This window comes from Pteropus medius, unplaced genomic scaffold (assembly GCF_902729225.1).
Source record: "Pteropus medius unplaced genomic scaffold, Ma_sr-lr_union100, whole genome shotgun sequence".
Lineage (NCBI taxonomy): Eukaryota > Metazoa > Chordata > Mammalia > Chiroptera > Pteropodidae > Pteropus > Pteropus medius.
In genome coordinates this window covers 24,419,054-24,439,683 of record NW_024344240.1, presented here as the reverse complement: position 1 = coordinate 24,439,683, position 20,630 = coordinate 24,419,054, and the positions used below count along the sequence as shown (strand labels likewise).

At 53.4% G+C, this 20,630-nt stretch overlaps 2 protein-coding genes across 2 annotated transcripts in view; one reads left to right on the top strand and one right to left on the bottom strand.

The window, feature by feature from the left end:
- Window positions 1-20,630, top strand: part of CACNA2D4 (calcium voltage-gated channel auxiliary subunit alpha2delta 4) — a 115,267-nt gene that overhangs the window by 67,896 nt on the left and 26,741 nt on the right. The gene's annotated exons all lie outside the window — the stretch shown is intronic.
- On the bottom strand, window positions 2,768-19,094 carry LRTM2 (leucine rich repeat transmembrane protein 2). Its single transcript, XM_039869213.1, has 5 exons — window positions 18,717-19,094; window positions 11,955-12,140; window positions 11,296-11,437; window positions 8,173-8,763; window positions 2,768-5,420 (listed from the first exon to the last, which is right to left on the bottom strand). Exons 3-5 carry the CDS (start codon window positions 11,360-11,362, stop codon window positions 4,966-4,968), a joined length of 1,113 nt encoding a protein of 370 aa, XP_039725147.1. The 5' UTR covers window positions 11,363-11,437; window positions 11,955-12,140; window positions 18,717-19,094; the 3' UTR covers window positions 2,768-4,965.

Here is a 20,630-nt window from a genome sequence, read left to right as displayed (position 1 = left end):
AAAAAACTGGACTGTGACTCAAATCCTAAAGTTAGACCTTAATAAGTGTTCTCAGCATGTGCCAGGCACTTAGGAGTCTGCTTTCCATGCACGTCTTCATGCCGTCTTTAGGGTGATCCAGGGAAGCCAAGATTTTTGGCTCCATTTTACAGATGAAGAAACTAAGCACAGAAAAGTTATTTGCCCAAAGTCTCACAACTAATAATTAATGCAGCTAGAATTTGAACTCAAATTACCTGTCTTTAAGCCCTGCATTCACTACCATGTGTTGCAATTTGCCCCAAATGTAATGAGAACACCCAGTGACTTTGTGGTTTTTTGGTGCCTAGAAAAGCCCTTGGAATTTCTGCCTCATTGTCTGAGAGCTATCAGGCCCGTGTGATGAAGCCTCCTTATCCTGGTTTCAGCTTCCATGTCTCAGTTCCAGCTGTGTTCTGAAAAGTCGCGTGATCCAATGGGCACTCGAGCATCAGCCGTCATGCATCCTTGAATTAAGCACCTGTCCTGCTTCCCTGGGGACTCCAAAGCTGGAGTAGGGCAGAGCAGGCAGGATCAGTGCACCTCCTTCCCCCAGGGTGAATTCAGGGCAAAGGGGATGGAGGAGCAGGCTGGGGTCAGGTGGTCCAACTCTCTCTTCCTGTCTCAAGGAGGGCACAGGGCCATCCTGACTGAGACTCTTGGGCTGCTTTCTGCTCTGGGATAGCAGGTGGAGGAGAATGACTTGGTCTGATGTTGCTCAACTTCTGTATTAGGAAACACTTGCATCACGGACAGTCTTTAGGATGCACCACTATAGCATTTGGAAGGGAACTCGTGCCACCCTGTCCATTTTTTTCTTAGTCCATAGCAAGCTAATTCCAGACCCATTTCTAGGCCAAGATTTGACCACAATCTTGTCTCTCTAAAGACCATTCTATGGTCCCTCCTGAGTCTGTGCCTGTTTTTCTCCCTCTATGATATGGGCCTTTCCAGCCCTTGCATACCTGAAAGTCTAGGAAAGAGAAGGGACATGGGGTCAGGCTGCTCGCTGTGCTTTCCTGCACTCTCCAATTATTTGATATCATTTTTAACTCAGAGCTGAATTGGAGCCGTGAGGGGTTGCCATAGAAACTGTGTCCTGGTGTCTCTGGTTTAACACACTGTAGACAATCCCTCTGACGCTCTGGGGCTCATAGATGTGACAGGAAAAGGATGAGGCACTGGAGACCTTATACTTCAATTATTACTTTTTTCTGGTCTCCTTTTGTAATTTCCTCTCCCTGGCTTATGACTCAGCCTCCCTGATCCTGGGACTAGTGGGGGCCTACAGTACAAGGCAGAGTAGGCAGCTTATTTGTGATCCTGGCAGTTTTGTCCCTTGGAAACTGGTGGCGCTATGTGCACGTGAGCTGGGTGAGCATGGTGTCTGATGGGCAGGCTGCATGTGTAATTTTGTGCTCTGAGCAAGGCGGAAAGGGCACCCGGACCAGCTACAGAGGCCAGCTGCGTGTCAGGAAATGTGTGTATTATGCCGTGGGTTCATACAGGAGGGCAGATGAATGAGGAGGGATCATTTTTATCTCTAAGCTGTTTATACAAAATTTCTAGAAATCTAACTCTTTTATCAGGATCTATCTCCAATCCTCCGCACCCTCCAGGCCCTAGTTGGGGAACATTGCCAAACAGAATGATGGTGACACCATAACCTGCAAGTGTGTTTCTCTAACACATGTTCTACAATATACATGTGCCCCTGACAGAGACCTTCACGCATTAGGCCTGCTGTCTGGAGCTGCACGAGGTGTCTCTCTTTAGAGTTCCGCCCATGTATGAACGGGCCTCACCATCAGGCCTCATATGCATACTCAGGACGACAACCTGAGTAACATATCTGTGCATTGCCCAGACCTGTGCCAGGCTTGTGAACGACCCGGTCCTCTGCTTCTGCAGTGGGGTTTAAGGAAGTCTTTGTTCTCAGGTCTGCCATAACTGTTATGGTTACAGGGGGGCAACACTCCACAGTAATCACCACCTAGAAAGAGGAACAGCCCAGTTCTGCCAGGAGCCCAGCCGAGCTCCAGGAATGGAGACCCCAGGGGTTCCCTTCTCCCTGGGGTTTGCTCCAGTTCACTGGGGTGCCATCGGAAGGAAGCCTCCTGGGAAGGGGAAAATTCCACTTTGGTTTCTGAGGACAACAGACCATATAGCCCGGCCCAGTCAGCCAGAGGCTAGTCCAGACCTGGAGGTGGGTCACTTGGGCTTTGGGTGGACAAGCGACCCTGGCCTCACTCTCACTCATCTCTTCTCCTGGTCCCCCCATCCCCAGCCCTCCAGTCTGTAAGCCTGATTCCCTACCTACTGAAGGGATCCTGTCTGTAAACCCAGAATGTCATCTGCCTGTTTCTAAAGTTGGTCTTGAAAATGCAAGATGATAATAGGTGAAATGGGCTCCTCTTTTCATGTCAGCAAACCCCTTAACCTCACCCAAGCTGATGAAACCCAGTCAGCAGAGAAGTCCCCTACCCACTCTTAGGGAGCCTTCCCCCCCCCCGCCCCCTATTACACAGTGGGGTCCTCTGGGCAGATATATGCCTTCCTGACTCATGAGCCCATCTGCCCTTGGCTGCCAGGGCAGGTTCACTAAGCTAGGGTGAATGAGCACCCCCAGGGCTCAGTGATAGGTCTCCACATCCACTTCTTCACTTCACTGCCACCAGCCTGAGGCTCGCATATCCTGCTGTCAGGCCAGCACATGGGTGAGCTTGCCATGCTCAGCTGTATTATCTGTTCTAATCCAGAACTTGGCCCTCCACTCTCTCCCAGTGGCTCCCCAAGGCAAGGCCTCGGGTAGGAGGCTCCCACCTCTTATGGAGTTCTGGACATTGGGGTGACACCCAGCAGTACTTTGCACATCTGCTTGGGAGGTGAGTGGGCAGGAAGCCACTCCCCCAGCACCCACATCCCCTCCCCACCTCAGGAAACCAGGAAGTACATAGGAAAATACAGTCTTTATTGGTCTTCTGAAACAACAAACCAGAAATATAATTTTGCCTTTAAAAATCTTCTGTCTCAGGATGAAGATAGACCGTTGACAATGCCCACCCCTCCCCCCCTTTCCCTTTAGGACATCCCTAGATCTGGTTTCAGCTGGCAAACCAAAAGAAGGAAGACTGCCTCCACCTCAGGGAAGGCATTTAGCAGCCTGTGCTGGGGCTCCCTCTTCCCACCCCACCCACTGAGAATGGCCTCTTCCTTCCACCATCCTTCTCTATGAGGTGGAAGGGTAGAAGGGTACAAAGTAAGCTGGGCCTGCCCCATCCTTTCCCGTCCTTCCTCTGGGCCTCTTTGTTCTGGCAGCCTATTTCTGGTCCACCATTGAGACCCCTGTCTTAGAACCAGAACCCAGCCAGGATGCCTCTTGCCCCTCAGTGAACCATGGGAAAACCAGTGTCCAGCAGAGGGAGACCTCATACTCACCAGATCAGACTCCTGAGGAGGGGCAGACCTAGCAAAGGGGCCAAGTGACCTTTAAACCCAGCACAGCCCTCTTCTCACTGCCACTGCCTCAGCCTTGCAAGCAAGTACTCTGCCCCATTGGTGTAGGTTCCAGGTAAAGAACAGACAGGACCCCTGGCCCATTCTCTGGTTGGGACTCCCGTCCAGGTGCAATGAAAAACTCTGGGAAGCCAGACTGAGCAGACCAAACCCTGGGAAAGGGAGCCCCTTCACTGAAGCTTCTGAGCAGGGTGAGGCAGTCCTTTCCCTGCTCCTGGGTCTGTTTGGGAGATGTTGGCAAGCAGTGAGCTTCAGCGAAGGCCACCTGCTTTCCTAAGATGCCACCAAGCACAGAGCATGGCCCCGTCCCCACCGGAGGTCACAGGCCCAGGGATGCTGAAGATGGAAGGGTAAGAGGTACAGAGTAATGATTCTTAGGCTGCAGGCTATGGGAATGGAATTGGTGGATGTCCCCACAGGGCCTGGCAGTGGTGATGCACTTAGGCAGTGCTGGGCTCTCAGGAGGCTGCCATCACACACGCTGCAGCTTCAAGGTCTCTGGGCTGCTGTCCCTGGAAAACCCAGGACAGGTGTGAGAGGGTTACCATGGTGACAGGCAGGCACATCCACTTGGCCCACTTTAGAGGATCTCGAAGGCATCCTGTGTTGTCAGTTTGGGTTTCTCCCCCCGTTGACTTGAAAAGATTTGCAGTAAGAAAGCAGAAGGATCTGTGGTCTGAGGGCTAGAGACCCAAGGGGGAAACATATTTCTGTTCCCTAAGTCCTCATGTCCTCTATCTCCGTGTAACTGTGTGTGCACGCATGCGTGTGAGATTTCCCTGATGATGCTATCAGCTTCAGAGTGAATTAGTGAATCCAGGAGCAGTGTAGTAGGTGTGGTCTCTAGCAGATATAGGGACATAATGGCTTCAGCCAAGGGAATATTATAATCACAGCATTGTGTTTCTAAATGCTGGGTTCAGATGATAGGTTTGATGGGATTGCACATTAGTACCAGCACTTGAAGGCTGGACCCAACTTTCACACTAAAGGGTGGTTAAGAATATCTTCCTGGCTTAGAAGAGAATCACAGAAATAGACTCTAGCCCCCGTATCAATTCCTCCCCAGCCCCTAGATGCAGGTGAAGGGGATCAAGCAAGAGGTAGGGAGAGTCACCTAGCTGTGACCGCACCCAGGGCAGGAAGGGCAACGGGAATGCTCAGTCCAGAAGCCTCTACTTGCACACATGTCCAGAAGCTCAGGGAGGTCCCCCAAGCGTTCCAAAGATTTGGTGTCCCAGAGAGGAACATCAGCAGGAACCTTCAGCACAACGGTGGCGGCTTCCATGGAGACAGAGAAGTTCACACTGTGGCTGGTTTGCTGGAGGGCTGGGAGGAAAGTAGAGTTGGGGACTGTAACAGAGGATGTGCCAGCCCTTCCTGAAGCAATCCTCATGCACTCTCCCTGCCCTTCCTACCTAGGCTGGGCTCTCATGCCACAGAGGAGATCTGCTTCTGGTCTTCATGCTCACCCTCTGGGTCCCCCATGAGGGGCTGGCGCTTCTTGAGCTCCCGGTGGTACTTGGCCATGAGGGAGGCATAGATGCAGCCATAGGCAGCAGCTACCACCATCATGATGCAGACGATGCCACAGACAACCCCAGCAATAATCACGGTGCCAATGGCCCGACGCACACTCACTGGCCGATACCTCTGCTTCTGGGGGCAGGCCGTGCTGGGCTCTGGCTCAGGCTCGGCCCCTGGCTTAGGCTTCACCGGTTCTGGGCTGGCTTTGGTACAGGGTGGCCCAGGACTATCCAGCCCAGCTGAGCTATTCTCATCCTCCAACTGGGAGCAATAGTTGAACATCTCCATGGGGACCATGCGCATATCCTTCCCCCTCAGCTCCTTGGGTAGGGTGCAGGCAAGCTGGTCCAGGCGCCCCCCTGCATCAGGAGAGAAAAAAGAAAGGGCTGACCAGGCATTCAGAAGCTGGACTTCCTCTCCCCATCTCCAGGTCCCCAAAATGGAAGACCCAGAAGGTCTGGTTTCTATCAGTAATGCAGTCACTCCCGGGATCACATGGATAGGAGGAGGGAAACTAGTGTCTATTGAGCCAAGTACCATGGTCAGTGAGGCACATATATCACATCATTCAATCCGTGCAGAAGCCATGTACAGTGGATATTGTCATGGTTCCCACTTTAAAGAGAAGCACACAACCATTTCTGTCACACCTACCAGCTCCAAAGTCAAAGTGTCTCATCTATGGGGGTGAGACAATGCTGACATGTGGAGGTGCTCCAGAAAGAGTTGTCAGTGTAAAGAGAGAGCAAAGTGCCCTGCCAGACTACAGTTCAGCTACTCTCCTTGACCCTAAATCTGCCTGCTTACTACCCATTCGTAAACCGGGGGCACTATGTTCAACAGAGTATCTTATCTCCCAGGGCTCTTCCCTCTCCCAAAAAGGACAAAAGCCACCACTCTTCCATGCAGGATCTTTTAGTTGCCTAAGAGCACCTGGAGTTTAGAGAAAAAGGGTTGTGCAAGAACGTTTTCCTTTTCCTCTTTAGAGCTATACAATGGCCTCACTGGCACCCCACCCACAGCATCCTTGAGTACAGAGGCATCTTGGGGGGAATCCTGAAGACCAGTGAGGGCAAAGGCGAGGAGCCATTGCTAACGGGGTGGAGGGTGGGAGGGTGGGCAGCGACGGGTGCACACATTCACCATGATAATGGGGAAACCAGGCTCCATAATGGGGGGATAGAGATGCAGAACACAGTGCGGGAAGAGAGAGGATATCTAAGGAGAATGAGCTGCCTGGACACCCCTTGGGAAGTCAGAATCAGATCTTGGCCCTCTTTCAGCTACCAGTGAAATCTAGATGCAGGCAATAGACCCTCTGAGAATGGAATCTGCTCCTGTTACCTCTTCACTGCCAGTTCCTTCTCCCAGCCCAGACGTTGCATACGATAGACATTAATCTTTTTTCAGGATGCCAATAAAAACAGCTAAAGATTTTTTTAAGGAGTACAAGGTTGAAAACAACTCTATTATTGAAGAGTTCTGAAAATATACATTCCCACTCAATGCTCTTTTGCTCTGAGAGTTTAGTTCCAGTTGACTATATGAAAGGGCAAGGATGTTCCCTAAGGATAACACATTGGTCTGGGTCTGAAGACACTCAGCCTCTAGCTCCCTTGTGCCTCTGACTGCCTGGGTGATCTAGTGAACTGTGTCCAGGGCCACCTTTGTGTAGGCAGGAGCTGGGTGTTGACATGGGAGCAACCTTGTCTTCCTGCTCCAAAGACCTGAGGGTAAATCCTGGCTATGTCATCTCATGCAAATTACTTAATGTATGTAATTGCTCCTGGTTCTTAGTTTTCTTGACTGTAAAATAAGAAGGCTAACCCAATTAGCTATGAGGATTGAAATAGATAACGTACACGAAAAGATAGCTCTATACTGGGAACTGTTCAAGTATTAATTATTGTTTCCTCACTCACAAAAATGGAAGAAATTATCATAGTGACTAACATTTTATGGCACTTTTAGTGTGGAAGAGGTTTTTAATAACTAACACATGAGAATATCATGCAAATAATTGAGATTGTGGCTGGATATGAAATGAAAGGAGTGAGACTTTGATGAAAAGCATTAGCATTCTTTTCACAAAGAGTTTTGACATTGATTCATTCAGCAAATATTCATCAAGCTTCTACCTCATGCTGAGCACCAAATTGTGTCTTATTAAGTTTATTTGATATCGTGACTACTATTAGCAAATAAACAAATAAATGAGTAAGTTTTATTAAGGACTTATTTAATGCTGAGTACTTTTAAGACACTTTACATGTATTACCTATTTAATCCTCAAAATTATTCTATGAGATAGATATTGTTATTCATCCCATTTAACAGATGAGGGCCCTGCCACAGAGAAGTTAATCAACTTTCTCAAGATCACACAGCTAGTAAATAGAAGAGCCACAAGTCAAACCCAGATCTGGCACTTTTAGCCACTGCGCTTACTTCTTTGCCCTTCCTTTCCATTTCACTTAATCATTCCACAGGTCATTACAGAACTTTCCTAGTTAATGAAAGGAGGAATGGAAAGAAAGTAAGACCTAAACCATTTGGCTTCTTATTAAAAGAACAAAAGTTCTTGGGAGAGTTGAGATCATCATCGAAATAAAAATTTGGTTTTATCTGTGGATTTAAACTATATTCCACCCTCCTGAAACTATGGATATTTAAGAGATTGCTATATTCAAAAGAAGAATGGTGGTTTTTCTTCTTCCTTCTACCATGCTCAGGAAGCCCAGAGCCATACCTAGTGGGATACAGAGAAAAATTATACTGTGTCTTTAAGTTCCCTCATGAAACCCACCAAAGTGAGATCAAGTTATAGTGAGTCTGTCTGAAAGACATGAGAAGAGAAGGGATGGCAGTGGGGAGGGGGCACAGAGAAGAAAAGGGAGCAGCAGGGGAGGTGGGAGAGCAGCACCAGGGCCTTTCTGCCCCGCTGATCATTTGGAGGTCGGCTGGGACTCTTCCAGCCTGGCTGGTGGAGGGCCGGGGCCACCCTCTTGTCTCCCTGACCTCGATCCTGAGTCAGTGCCCAGCCTCCAGGAACTGTTGGGCTAGGGGTGACCTGCCAATTTCTCATACCCAGGCAGGGCTGGCTGTACTCACCTCGGTAGGAGAACCACTCCATCCAGTGCTTAAAATCACGCAGGTTACAGTCACACTCCCAGGGGTTGTCCCCAACCTGCAGAAGCTGCAGGCTCACAAGGGGTTCAAATGTCAGCCGGTCCAGGTTCTGCAGGCGGTTGGAGCGCAGTGATAGGGAGCGTAGAGCTGGAAGTCTGTCAAAAAGGCCAGGAGGCAACTGGGCCAGGCCATTGATGGACAGATCCAGGTGGCGGAGCAGGGGCGAGTGCTGCAGCAGGTCCCTGTCCAGGGTCCTGATGCTGTTATTGCGCAGCTGCAGCTCTGTCAGATTCGTCAGGTCCCCAAAAATGGAGCGAGGCAGCTGGTCCAGGAAGTTGTTGGATAGGTCCAATCTCTGCAGGCTGGACAGATTGGCGAAAGCCCAGCTTGGCAGAGAACTCAGCTTGTTGTTCAAGAGCAAGAGGGTTCGGGTGGCAGCCGGCAAATCCGGGGGCACCATGGTGAGGCCTAGGCCACTGCAGTCCACCTCCAAGCTTCTAGTGTCACACTTACAGGAAAAGGGGCAGGCAGAGAGGGCCTCCACAGCATACAGGGTAACCCAGCATGTGATCCCTGGAGGGGCGGGGAATAGGGGGTGGGCGGACAGGTGAGAAGAAAATGGCAGGCGGGGGTTACTGCCTCCTGCCTCGATTCCCTCCTCACTAGTTCCTATCATAATGGCCTCTTGGCTTTATCTCCTTTGATCCAAGCCACAATCAATGCACAAACATTTATTGACCACATAAAAAGATAAGCTCTTCTGTATTAATGGACATCCCACGGCATCAGCAGGGCTCCTTGCCTCACAGCACATCCAACAAAGAAATCACTCTTAGAGTGTGATCCTGCAGAATGGCAGGCCTGAGTCCAGAGGACAAGCAATGCTGGTCCACAGAGATGCCTCGACTCATGTGGCCTCCACAGTTGATCTTTGAAGCTTGGGCCCCACTGACCACAGATGTTGACAAAATTAAGGACATAAGGATGTCAGAGAATACTGCTCTCACGTTCCTCTCCCAGTGTCACCGCCAAGAGAAAGGTTCCCTTTCCAAAAGAAAATGGCCACACTGATGCTTTCATCCCCTCTGCACCCCCACCCCCAAGCTGGAGCTTCGCTAAGCTAATATGTGCCATGCATGGAAGGAGTGTACAAAAGGACACTCCAACACTGCTCCTACAACCTCTTAGTGTGTCAGATCTACATGAGTCCCACATACAACATGGAGCTGGCAACTTAGTGTGAGGACCAGCGGGAGCCCAGCCCACCCAGGGTTCGCTCCAGAGGCCACTGTGCAAATGATGAGAATAAGATGCAGAATTCCAATTGTATATTGAAGAATACTTGGGCCTGAGCCACTGCGAATCATGGGGACTAAGACTAGTTTATATTTATTCTCATTCTAAAGCCATCCATGCCCATGTTTCTTAGGGCTGCAGGACAGCATTTTTGCAAGACAGATCCTTTAGCAGCACACCTTTCATGGTCCCATGTTTTGCCCAGGACCCTCTGAGTAGCAAGCACTGGGCCCAGCCTGCAGAAGGGCTGGCAGGGTGCGGGTGGGGAGAGTACTCAGAGAACAATCGCAACATGCAGCTCATTCTATTGGCCAACAGCCCTTGATAAGAGTGACTGCAGAACCCCCTTAACTGTCCTCCTGAGTATCAGAGAAGCCTGCTCACTTTGAAAGAGAAAAGGGATGAGCTCAAAATAGCTCAGCTGCATCCAGTCAGTCCCACCAAGCCCAAAGGAAGGACCCCAGCCAGAGAAATTATGGCAATATTCAGACTAAGCCCATGACCCAGTTGACCCCACCCAGAGAAGCTGCAGCCACCCCAACCTAGGTGCACAGATGGGATGGTCTGAGTCTGTTCTGGTAGGTGTCTAGTTGTCTGGTGTTCCAAAGGGCAGAATTGGAAGGAACACGATGGGGCTGTATCCCTCCTCTGCCTGGAGGATCGATGACAGCTGAAAGCCACACTGCAAGGCTGACACCTGAGCCTCTTTGTCCTTGAGGGGAAATGAACACAAGCATGGCATGGGAGCCAACCAGAGACCCTTCCTGGCCATGTAGGGGCACCTGCTGCTACTTCAAACCCTCTCACCCCTCTGAGCCCACCTGCTGCCAGGTCAGCCTGCCCCACACTGCCCCCCTCCATGCTATTTGAAAATCAACATTCTTCAGACTTTACTTTCCTTAGGAAAAAATTCAACTCATCCAGCTTCCCTCTCCAAATTTCCATATAACTAGAGGCCACTATTCCCCCACCCCCAAGAAATTCGGAGTGACATAAAACCCTAGTGACAAAAATACAATCCTGTGTTGTGAAAGGCAGAGTGGTTCTAGAACGAGGTTGAAAGGGGATCTGAGTTGCTTGGGAATCAGCCGCTCTCACATGGTGAATAATTCAGGCTGTTTATGTTGTGGGGCAGCTGCATGACAAGGCTGATCATGCAAGGCGAGAAGTTAGACAAAATAATGTCCCTCAGGACCGTTTCTTACCTCTTATCACATAGCCTGGGGCAAACCAGTCCTCACTGACCTTGTCCCTTTACCAATTCTCGGGCTCCTTTCACCCCGACAATTTTGTAAGTTTCATGATGAATTCCCTTATGGGAAATGGAGAGGCCTTGTTTTCTCACACGCAGAAGAAAGGGTTAAAGCTGATCCCTAAAGTCCCTTCCAGCACCACATCCCAAGAACCCACTAGCTCCTTCCATTTCAGAGCTGGGAAAGTGGAGGCATAAGGGAGGTCTCCAGGTTCAGTCAGCAGGTGGTCCAGGCAAGACAAGAGGGAGGCTCACCATTAGGGCAACAGGGCTCACACACACTAGGACCGCTGGGGGTGTGGGGGGCACTTCCTGAGTTCAGGAACAGACCGACTTAGGGAGACAGAACCACCTGTCATGGCCTCCAGCTCCTGATCTAACTGCCAGGGCTCCCAGTAGCGACTATTTCTTTAACTGACACAGATGCCAGTAGAGAGTAAGCCAGGCCTTGGGTCTCCTGGGAAGATCTGTCTCAGACCTTCCTGCAGCCCAGATGCATCACTGCGAGCCAAGCCTGCCCCACTGCCCGGACCCCTACCCCACCCTACCATACTCACAGGAAATCTGCCTCCACTGCAGGGCCAGCCTGGTCCTCTGCTTGGGGCCACTGCCCAGTGCCAGCATGGTGAATGCCTCAGCTCTCACAGCCCTGAACCTCTGGGGACAGAGGAGCCCCTTGGTATGTGCTACTTGTCAGTCCTGAGAGAGAGAGAGAGAGAGAGAGAGAGAGAGACTTAGTGCAAGCAGGCATTTGAGGCCCATCCAGCCAGGGGTTAGGGAGAGGGCCCCGGTGTCTCTTTACACTCCTTGTCATTCCCTCTCTTGTTCTCAGCTATAACTTCCTGGGTGCGGGTCAGAAGAGGACTGAGTGGTCAGAGAAGCCAGGAAACCTTCACCCTCGCTTGGGTTGACTAGAGGTAGCATGGAGGGGCAGACTCAGACATCCCCAGGAGCCATCCATCTGAGGCCCAATGCTGAGCTCTGGACTGTGAAATGCAAGAATTGCCCCAGACTCTCCCCACGTCCCTACCCTCAGCCTCCCCCTGCCTCTTGTTGCCTCTCTGGGATGTTGATCTCTAAGATGTTTTCAGATCTATATGACCTCCTCTGTGTCTGAGCTTTTCCATTCACAGTGGGGAAACTGAGAGACATCTCTGCTAGGTAAGCAGAGTGAGGCCACAGACCACACTGTTCATAGTCCCGCTGCAGCTCTTACCATGGCCCCCAAGGAGGCAGAGAGCAGGCCGTCCGCAGACTCTGCCGCTGGGTCAGACAGGCCCTCTGCAGACTCTGCCTGCTCCCCCTCCACCTTCGCCTGAGAAGTGAGTCCCAGTGCTTGTCTTCCGCCCGCCGGTCTATAATAGACTCACTGGCTCAGGGGTTCATGCTGCAGCAGCTGCTCCTGCAGGAGACAGGGATACAAAGGAGAGGGTGAGATCGTAGAGCAGAAGGAGCAGGACGGTGGGTGCAGAAGCCGGTTTTTCTTCCAGAGAGGACTCACCCTTTCTAGGGTCTCGAGGACCTTCCCTGCCTTAACCCAATGACCTGTAAGTGGGACACTAGCCCTCCTCTGGTTCCCATTTCCTTCTGGATATGGCCAAGGGCCCTTAGATGGAGCCCAGAGCCTCCCATCAGAGGGTATGAAAGGGGACTGTGGTGGTCGCCACTGCAGCTGGCACAGGGAAAGGTGGAGAATGGGATGGGGGGAGGGGAGACTGCCGACGGCGCAGCCCCCTCCTGCTCCCAAAGGCACTGTCCTGTCAGCTTTCTGCCCCTGGCTGGCTCCCGGGGTCGACCTTCCTTGGTTGCCTGATTCACTCCTGGGTGATTCCTGGTTGCAGCGCCCCTCTTTCCCCTCCCACAGGCCTGGTTAATTCTGGGAGCCTGAGGAGCCAGTGGCAGAGTTAAGCAGACAGCTGAGGAGGTGGAAAGAGCTGCTGGAAAACTAGCGCATTCAGCTCTGAAATCTTGGGTGAAGCGGGGTTTCCCTCAGGCATTTAGGGTCCTGCTGCAGCTCCCGGTGTCTCTCATCGCCTCTCTCCCCCACCCCTTTGGTTACAGCTGTCTCCCAGAGGGTGGCAGAACCCACTTAGAACACAGCAGCCCCCAAAGGACCTTCAGCTGTGCTCCCAGCAAGGGCAGCCTGCTGAGGAGGGGAGGGGCTCTGTCTGCTCTCAGCTTGTCTTTCCTCCCCAGCCCCCAGCCACATCAGGAAGGCTCCAGGTTATGAAGGCCGTGCAGGGGCTGGCAGAGTGCGTCTCAACAACGGGGCTCAGATGTGGGGTGTGGGGTGTGGGGTGTGGGGAGCAGTCTCCACACTGCTTCCTGGATGGATCCCAAGGCCCTGGGCTGAGGCGTGGGAGAGATGATCAGAGTAGCTCAGGTGTTGTTCTCCAGCTGCTCTCCTAGAGCCAGGCCCCAGCACCATCCTGGCTCAGACGCCCAGTCAGGCAGGGCTCTGGGTTCAAATCTCTGTCAGGTCATCCCCTAGCTGTGCTACCGTAAACAAACAGCATAAACTCTCTGGGCCTCGGTTATCTTAGCTCTAAAAGTGATGACAGTAATACTTAATGGGTGGAATATTTATGAGGATCAGTCTAATTAAGGGAGGAGAATTAACATTAACTATATTAAGTACACAAATTACCTAAGAAGATAATTCAGGCGAATACACCCAACTCGGACTTGAACCCATGATAGATGTGAGGAAACACCAGCAGCTTGCCGCAGGCCTATGAAATCTCTTTCCCCATCCCACAAACCTCACACATGGGCCTACTTCTCTGTTCCTGAGCACATGGCTGCATTCCCGAGCCTGCGCCAGGACTGTGGACCATCACGATGCTCGCTGCAGGGTGTGCTCACACACACAGCCTTCACTGACCTCCATCACAGGCAGCGGTGCACACCCTCTCTGTCCCCCAGACTCTGACCCCCAGAACAATGTCCTACACCAGCAAGAACCTTCATACCAAGAGCTCACAGCACCCACACTATATTAGGCAGGTCAGCGGACACCCAAGGCAAGGAGACAATGGCCAACTTGCCCAAGGTCACACAGTAAGTCAGGGATAGAATCGCAAGCCTCTGAGCCTGGCTGCTCATCCACTCCCTGGTGACTGTCACCCAGCATGGCCCCTGTGGGAAGACACTTATGTGTGCACAAAGCAGGGTGCACACAGGCTCCCAGACATGTGCTTGGAGCTCCCAACACAGCACGTGATGCAAACACAAACCCACAGAGAGTCAAGCGGTTAGGCACGTGCTAACACACACACGTGTGCACACATGTACGCCCTGCTGGCGGCCCCCCAGCCCTCCTCAGATCCAACATTCTGGCGGCAGAGTAAGACACCTGGAAGTTCCCCAAATCCCCCAGCAGACAGGTATACAGGGATACTTCCAGTCTAGAAGTAAGATCTAAAGCAAACCCTTACAGGGCTGTCCCTAACCCAGGACGTGTTCTCTGCTCAGACCCGCACAGAGCTGGGTTCCCAATCCAGCCTTCTGCTCCCACTCCATCCTGTTTCCTGCAGGGAGGCAGGTGGCAGAGAACCCCCCCTCACTTGAGCCCAGGCCCTATTTCCACCTGAGCCTCCTCTTTCAAGCAGGTTTCCCATTCCACCCCCTCCAACCTTCCCCAGACTCTGTGTCCCCGCAGAAGTGAGCCAAGGAGTTGACCAGTAAGCAGCACTCAGTGGAGATGGTGGGCCCGAGTGCAGGTGCTGATGCCGTATCCCCAGCCTTGAATGATGTCACGTATGAAGCGAGCCAGGCAAGTCGCCAAGATGTAGAGACACAGGTGGCACCTTGCAACGTTGACCCTGGTATCTCTGGAGAAATGCGATAGAAACAAGGCCCCCAGGTCCATGGAGGGACCTGTGTTCCCTGGAGAGCTGACCCTGCCTCCCTGGGCAGCAGAGAAGTGACCCTTAGGGAGATATGGGCTTGAGCCCTCTGCCCACCAGCACACCTTCAATCAAAAGACTCCCTTCCCACTCCCAGAAGTACCCAGCCTCATTAGGAAGGACATGACCTACATTAGGAAGCTTGGAGAGCAGCTGCTTCAGCAGGTGCTGGCCGGCTGCTGGAATAAATTAACGCCATCTGGGTGGGCAGTCCCCACCCAGGGTAGAAAATGGGCGATGGAAAGAGAGTCAGGGGGTCCTGCCAACAAAATGTCCTGCTCGAAGTCCCACAGCCTTGTGGCTCTGGAAGCTGGACCTGCTGCCAGTCCTCATGGACCTTTTCGTCCCAGTCCCAGAGACAGATACAAGAGCAAAGGGGCGGCCCCGCAAGGACCCTGGGCCTCCTTCAGTGGGCTTTGCTGGGAGAACCAGGATTGGAGGATGGGGCTGAGGAGCTAAAATCAGTCAAGTAGGGAACCCCCTGAGAACCAGAAATACGGGGCTGTGTGTGCCAACCCTTTGCTACTCAGTTCGGTCCACGGACTGGCGGCATGAGCTCACCTAGAAACATCTTAGAAATGCAGAATCTTGGGCCCCGCCCTGGCCAACTGAATCAGAATCAGCATTTTACCAAGATGCAGACAGTTCGTATGCATATTTAAGTTCAAGAAGCCCCGGACTAGATCATTTCTCTCCCAGCGGACCGGGGCACCTCCCAGGAGGCCATGCTGGTCAGTCTCGGTACCAGCCAAGGAGTGGCAGTGACCTGGGCAGGGTACTGACATTGGAACCTCCTTCCAGAAGCCTCTGTATGGGGAGAAGCCATTATCATAGCCACAAACACCTGTGTGTGGGGTTCTTAGTCCTCATAACAACTCGCTGAGGTTAGTATTACTATTAACACCATTTTGTAAATGGGGTAAACTGAGGCAGGGGAAATTAAGTAAATCCCACAGGTTAGGTAATAGAAGAATGCAGCTTTGGGCCCAAATGGTCTGCGACAAAGCTGCTAACTCAGCTGCCTTTACAGTCCTCTAGGTCTGTTCTGTTCCTGATCTGCTGACACATGGTGGTTCCTGGTATAGAAAGGAAAGGCAGGAAAAAGGAGACACGACCTTTCATTTGTACTGCACAGCACAGTTTCCAGGCGTTTCCTCATTCACCCTCTCACTGGGGCTGAGGAGACAGGTATCCTTACCCCTTCTCCTGAAGGAGAAGCAAACTGTGCCTTGCTGGACTGAGATGCAAGCCGGGTCCTCCCGATGGCCACCCTCTGCCCAGAAATGTCGCAGATGCAGCAGGGAAAAGCCCCCCTGGGAGGCCGAGACCTGGTCAGGGAAGTGGAGGGGGCTTTTCTGAAACCCTTCTGGTGGAGGGTGAGTTCTGAGGTGAGGAGGGTGAGCTGGGAGCTGCAGAGAAGCCGGAGGTGGGGAGGTAGTGATGGAACAGGAGGCAGCAGTAAGAGCAGAAGGTTCCACGTGCTCCTGCCGAGCTGAGTGGGTGAGGCGTCCCCTGGAGACTGAGGGTGGGATCTGCTTCTGGTGGGGGTGGGGGGGTGCCTCACCTCAGCCCCCAGGTGAGGAGCAGAATGCCTTGCTCTCATTCTCTGCAGGCGCTCAGATTAGGATGGTGCTGAGCCCTGACCTCTCTGGGCCTCTGCCCCAGAAGTGGTCTCATACACCAGCTAGAAAACGCCAACAAACCCACCACAGGCCGGGTGCTTACACCCTTCCTCTGGTGCTTCTACACATCCATCCCCCCAGGGCAAGTATCCCAGCCACACAGCCTGCTGCACCCTGACCTGAGGGTTTCTGACCCCTGGGACGGCTTGCTGGTCCTGTCGTGTGTGCCCTCCCTGGTATCTCCCATTGGTCAAGGCAAGGGTCCCTGTCTCGAGACAAGGGTCCCTGTCAGCACCAGACTCACAGACCCTCGAAGCAGAAAGGGCCTTTGCAGTCTCCTCTGCACATCCTTTGTTCTGCAGAGAGGTGAAGGCCACAGACTAGTGAGAAGCAGGGCTGAGATTGGAGCCATGTCTTGGGGCTGCAAGGACAGCGTCCTCTCCACCCCAGGAGGGCAGAGAGGGACCTGAATGACAAGGCTGAGCCCTAAGTGGAGGGGACCTTACGGGGTGGCGGGGCGGCGGGGTAGCGGGGGGAAGGGGAGCTCTCCACCTGCTGCATCAGCCTGGCCCTTCCAGGAAACATTCTCTATCTCTTCCCTGCCCTTCATTCCCCTTAATACACACTGCCCAGGCGGCACAGACACGGGCTTTTATGCTTGGAACAGACAAACCCTCTTGGTTCATTTTAAAACGCATGCCCTGTTCTCACCCCAGCTTCCTGCACCTGGTTTCCTTGTCAAACATTCTCAATTCCAAACAGACCCTCTGAGAAACGGAACAGAAAAGCCCCCCAAGTCACTCCGCGTGGGAGCCACTCTCCCATGTGAATGAGCTACGGAGTCACTGTGGCCATGGATCTGGGCTCAGGGCTGGGCTGGTGGGAGCAGAGGAGGCCTGAGCTGCAGGTAGAAGGAGGGAGGCCCTAAGAGAAGAGAGACTACCTCTGCTCGAACTCCTCCTCTCCCTGCCCCAAAGCTCCCCAGATACCCCAAAATTGCATCAACTCCCCTGCCCCCCTCCTCACACTGCCTCAGCCTCAACAGCTAACACAGCTTCCCTCGGCCACACACACACACACACCCCGCTTTGGTGCCTGGGAAATGGAACAAGGTTTGCTCATTCGAGCCCCAGACACAGCTTCCAGCCAAACCCCAAAGAAACCAGATCGGTTGCTTAAGAACCCTCCCTCCTTCTCCTGCCACCCCCAGCTGGCTTTCCTGGTCTCCCTCTTTGGCAGTGCCAGAGACTGCCAGCGGGGAGGTGGGGTGGGAAGAGCAGGAAGCGGCTGTGGGTTTCCCTCCAGGCTGGACTTCCCCCGCCCGCCGTCTCCACGTGCTCAGCTTCCCCCTCCCCCAGCTGATGCAGTTATCTAAGCTGCAGACTGTCAGTCTGAGTCACAGAGAGGTGATGCCCAACATGCCCTGACAGCCGGGTGCCAACCTCACTGCCATCACCCCCAGAAATGCGGACTGCACAGCTCAGGGAAAAGATAAAGCAGTTGACTGGAACTGAGCTGGGAGAGTGGGACTCCTGGTGAGACCCCCTCTCTCAGCATTGTCAAAATGGGCCTTGGGGCTGCTAGAGTGGCTGTCCTGCTCCAGCTCAGGGTTTCCACGCCCCCACTGGGTCGAGAAGTCAAGTAGGCATGGCCTGGCTATAGACCACCCAGCCGAGTCTAACCCCCCTAAGCCTCCGTGGACTAGGAGCAAGGCCTCAGGCTCGCCAAGAAGAACTGCAGGTTTCTTCTCCCTCATCCACTCCCAGCCACACCTCCACTAGGGCGGCTTCCCCTACAGTTACAGGAACCCGGACCCGTGTCCAGCCAGGAGTAGCTCCTCCGCAGCCTCGTCCAAGGACAGCTGCCCAAATGCCACGACCCTACACTGAGGGCATCCTAGAAAGAGGCCGGGACCCTGAGATCTACTCCCATGCCTCAGCACAGTCCTCCAGGCTACCACCCCTATCCTGAGCCATGCTCTGCACCAGCCCTGTCACCAGCACCTCTTTTCCCATAGCACCCAATTTCCTCTGGCTGTCTGCTGAGCCGGGCATGCAGATAGCATAGGGCTCTTGGCTGGCTGGCTCTCCCCCTGCCACAGGGACTGGTTTCCATGCCACACAGGCCTGTCACCTGGCACTGGCACTGCCCTCCTGCCCCCGCCCCCCCCCCGCCGTTCTTCCCTAGCTTCCCCCACCCCAGCAGAATTCTAGCTCAAGTCCCCAACACAGTGAGGTCAAAGTTCCCTGTGTCCTGTATCTTTGGGCTGTCCAGACGTCTGATCTTGAGCACTTTCCCCAGGCCTATCAACTGCCCCCAAGCAGAAGGTGGCAGCAGCTATCTGTTCAGGGCAAAGAGACCTAGCAAAGGCAGGACCCAGTCCCCATGCCCAGCCACCCTGCACCCCCGCCAACCCTCCATCCCTTCCCACCAGCGCATAGCACTCACCGTTTTTCGCCCTGACCTCGAGCTCCTTAAATCAAGTAGCTCTGAACCGTCCAATGAGCCCCTCCTGGGATTCCCGGAGAAATCCACACAACACTGCCAAGCAGAGCACAGTGGGCTCTGCGTCTCCCATCCACCGGGAGCGGAGCGGGGACCTCACACGCAGCACACAGCACGGGGGAGAAGGAATGCCTGCTGCCTCCGCTGCCAAGGGGACGGGGCTGCTGGGTCAATAACAAACTGAGAAGGAAAGAGGGAGGGACAGAGAGAGATGGGAGAAAGGAAGAAAGGGGAGAGGAGGAGAGAGCACGCGTGTGCGCCCGAGCAAAGAGACGGAGCAATGGAGTGACAGCTGGGGGTACATCTGTGATGACAGCGACAGTAGCACACACAGGCGAAGGCGCGCGCACACAGGCACACACACACCAGAGGCGCTCACGGCCGGGAGGGCAGCGCTCACCCTTGAAATGCTCACATTTCAGTGGGAAGAAAAGGCCTGTGGATTAGTCGATCCCAACTCCAGGGAGGAGGAACGCTGTTTTACCAGGCACCTCCATCTTCCTTCCCCACGCTCCTGCAGGCTCTCTCCGCCCACCGCCGCGCCCCTCCTCAGCCTCTCTCCCCTCTCTACCTTTCCCTTTACGGGAAGAGGGGCAGGAGCCAGCGGGTAGGGAAGCCCCCTGGGAAGCTGGGTCTGTCCCCTGTTCAAAGACAAATAGGGCAATATCTCCCATTCTGCCTGTGGAGAAGGAAACACCGAACCCTTCTCTCAGTCAAAGGGGGAGTTATTTCAGACAGGGTAATTGGAGGGGCTCATGGGAGGGTGTCCATCTGCCTATCCACAGCCCTCCAAAGGAGCCCTGAGCCTCACAGAGTCAGGGTGACACAGTCACACAAAGGTCACTGAGCCTCAAGTGGCCACAGACCCAGGCTACTCAGGGGAGCAAAATGCCAGGGCCAGCAGGCTGGGAGCCCCAGGACCTGCTGGCACTGGTGGGCAGGTTGTTTGTGGGGCCCTGGGGTGAGCCTTAGAGGGACAGCGGGCAAATGCAGCCCTTGCCTCACCAGGCTTGGCTCCTCCGGGCTCCTTGCTGTTATCTACGTGGGATAGGCATGTGAAGGGAAGGCTGGTATTCAAGAACTCAGAGACCTCTTTACGAACCAATCAGGACAAAGACTTTGGAGAAACCGATATTCCAAGAGATGGCCAGTGTATGATCCAAACGCAAAGGAAGCTAAGCCAGAAGAGGAGCCCAGCCGGTGCACCAGCCCCTAAATGATCCTTCCTTGCAGTTCTTAAAACCAGCCTGGCGCCTCGATGGCAGATAGTGTGGCATGTTGGCAATACGTCAGGCATGTCCCAGTGTCCCTTTTCCATTTTGTCTGCTTTCCTGGGAGATTCACCTTCAGGACTAGATGCAGGCTGAGAAAGCCCCTTGACTCAGAACAACCCTGAGAGGACACTCCTGCACCTGTCTTTCTGTCTGCTCTGCTGCATGACACAGCAGTGGAGGGCTCGGGCTACTTCCCAGGAGGAAGGAGCATCTTTTACCTCCCAAGAAACCGTTGCCTCTCACCTACACAGATGTCACATGCATCCTGCCCTTCAAGTAAAATGCTCCCACCTACCCCTAAACACACTTCCCACTTCCCAGCCCCAGAAAGCATGTCCTTCCCTGAGGCTGGAATGCTCTCCTGAAAAACCAACCAGAACGTCACCTCCTCTGTGAAGTTTCCCTGGTTAGCTCATGGGCTTGATCTTCTCCTTCTCTGGTATTTGGCCTTTCTTTGGGCCTCCCTGTGGTTATCACAGAAAATGTACAGCAGCTCTCTGCTTGGTTTGCCTGCTTCCTACACAGCGAGCAGTTCCAGGAGGGGGCCTCTGCCTCACCCAGCCCAGTGCTGAATGAGGAATGG

What these genes read in the sequence shown, in the direction of transcription:
- LRTM2 (XM_039869213.1), bottom strand. Translation starts at nt 11,362, where the DNA reads ATGCTGGCACTGGGCAGTGGCCCCAAGCAGAGGACCAGGCTGGCCCTG. An exon ending in GCAGTGGAGGCAGATTTCCT is followed by an intron (nt 8,764 to 11,295) that starts GTGAGTATGGTA and finishes CCGCCCCTCCAG; the next exon opens with GGATCACATGCTGGGTTACC. An exon ending in GGAGTGGTTCTCCTACCGAG is followed by an intron (nt 5,421 to 8,172) that starts GTGAGTACAGCC and finishes CTCCTGATGCAG; the next exon opens with GGGGGCGCCTGGACCAGCTT.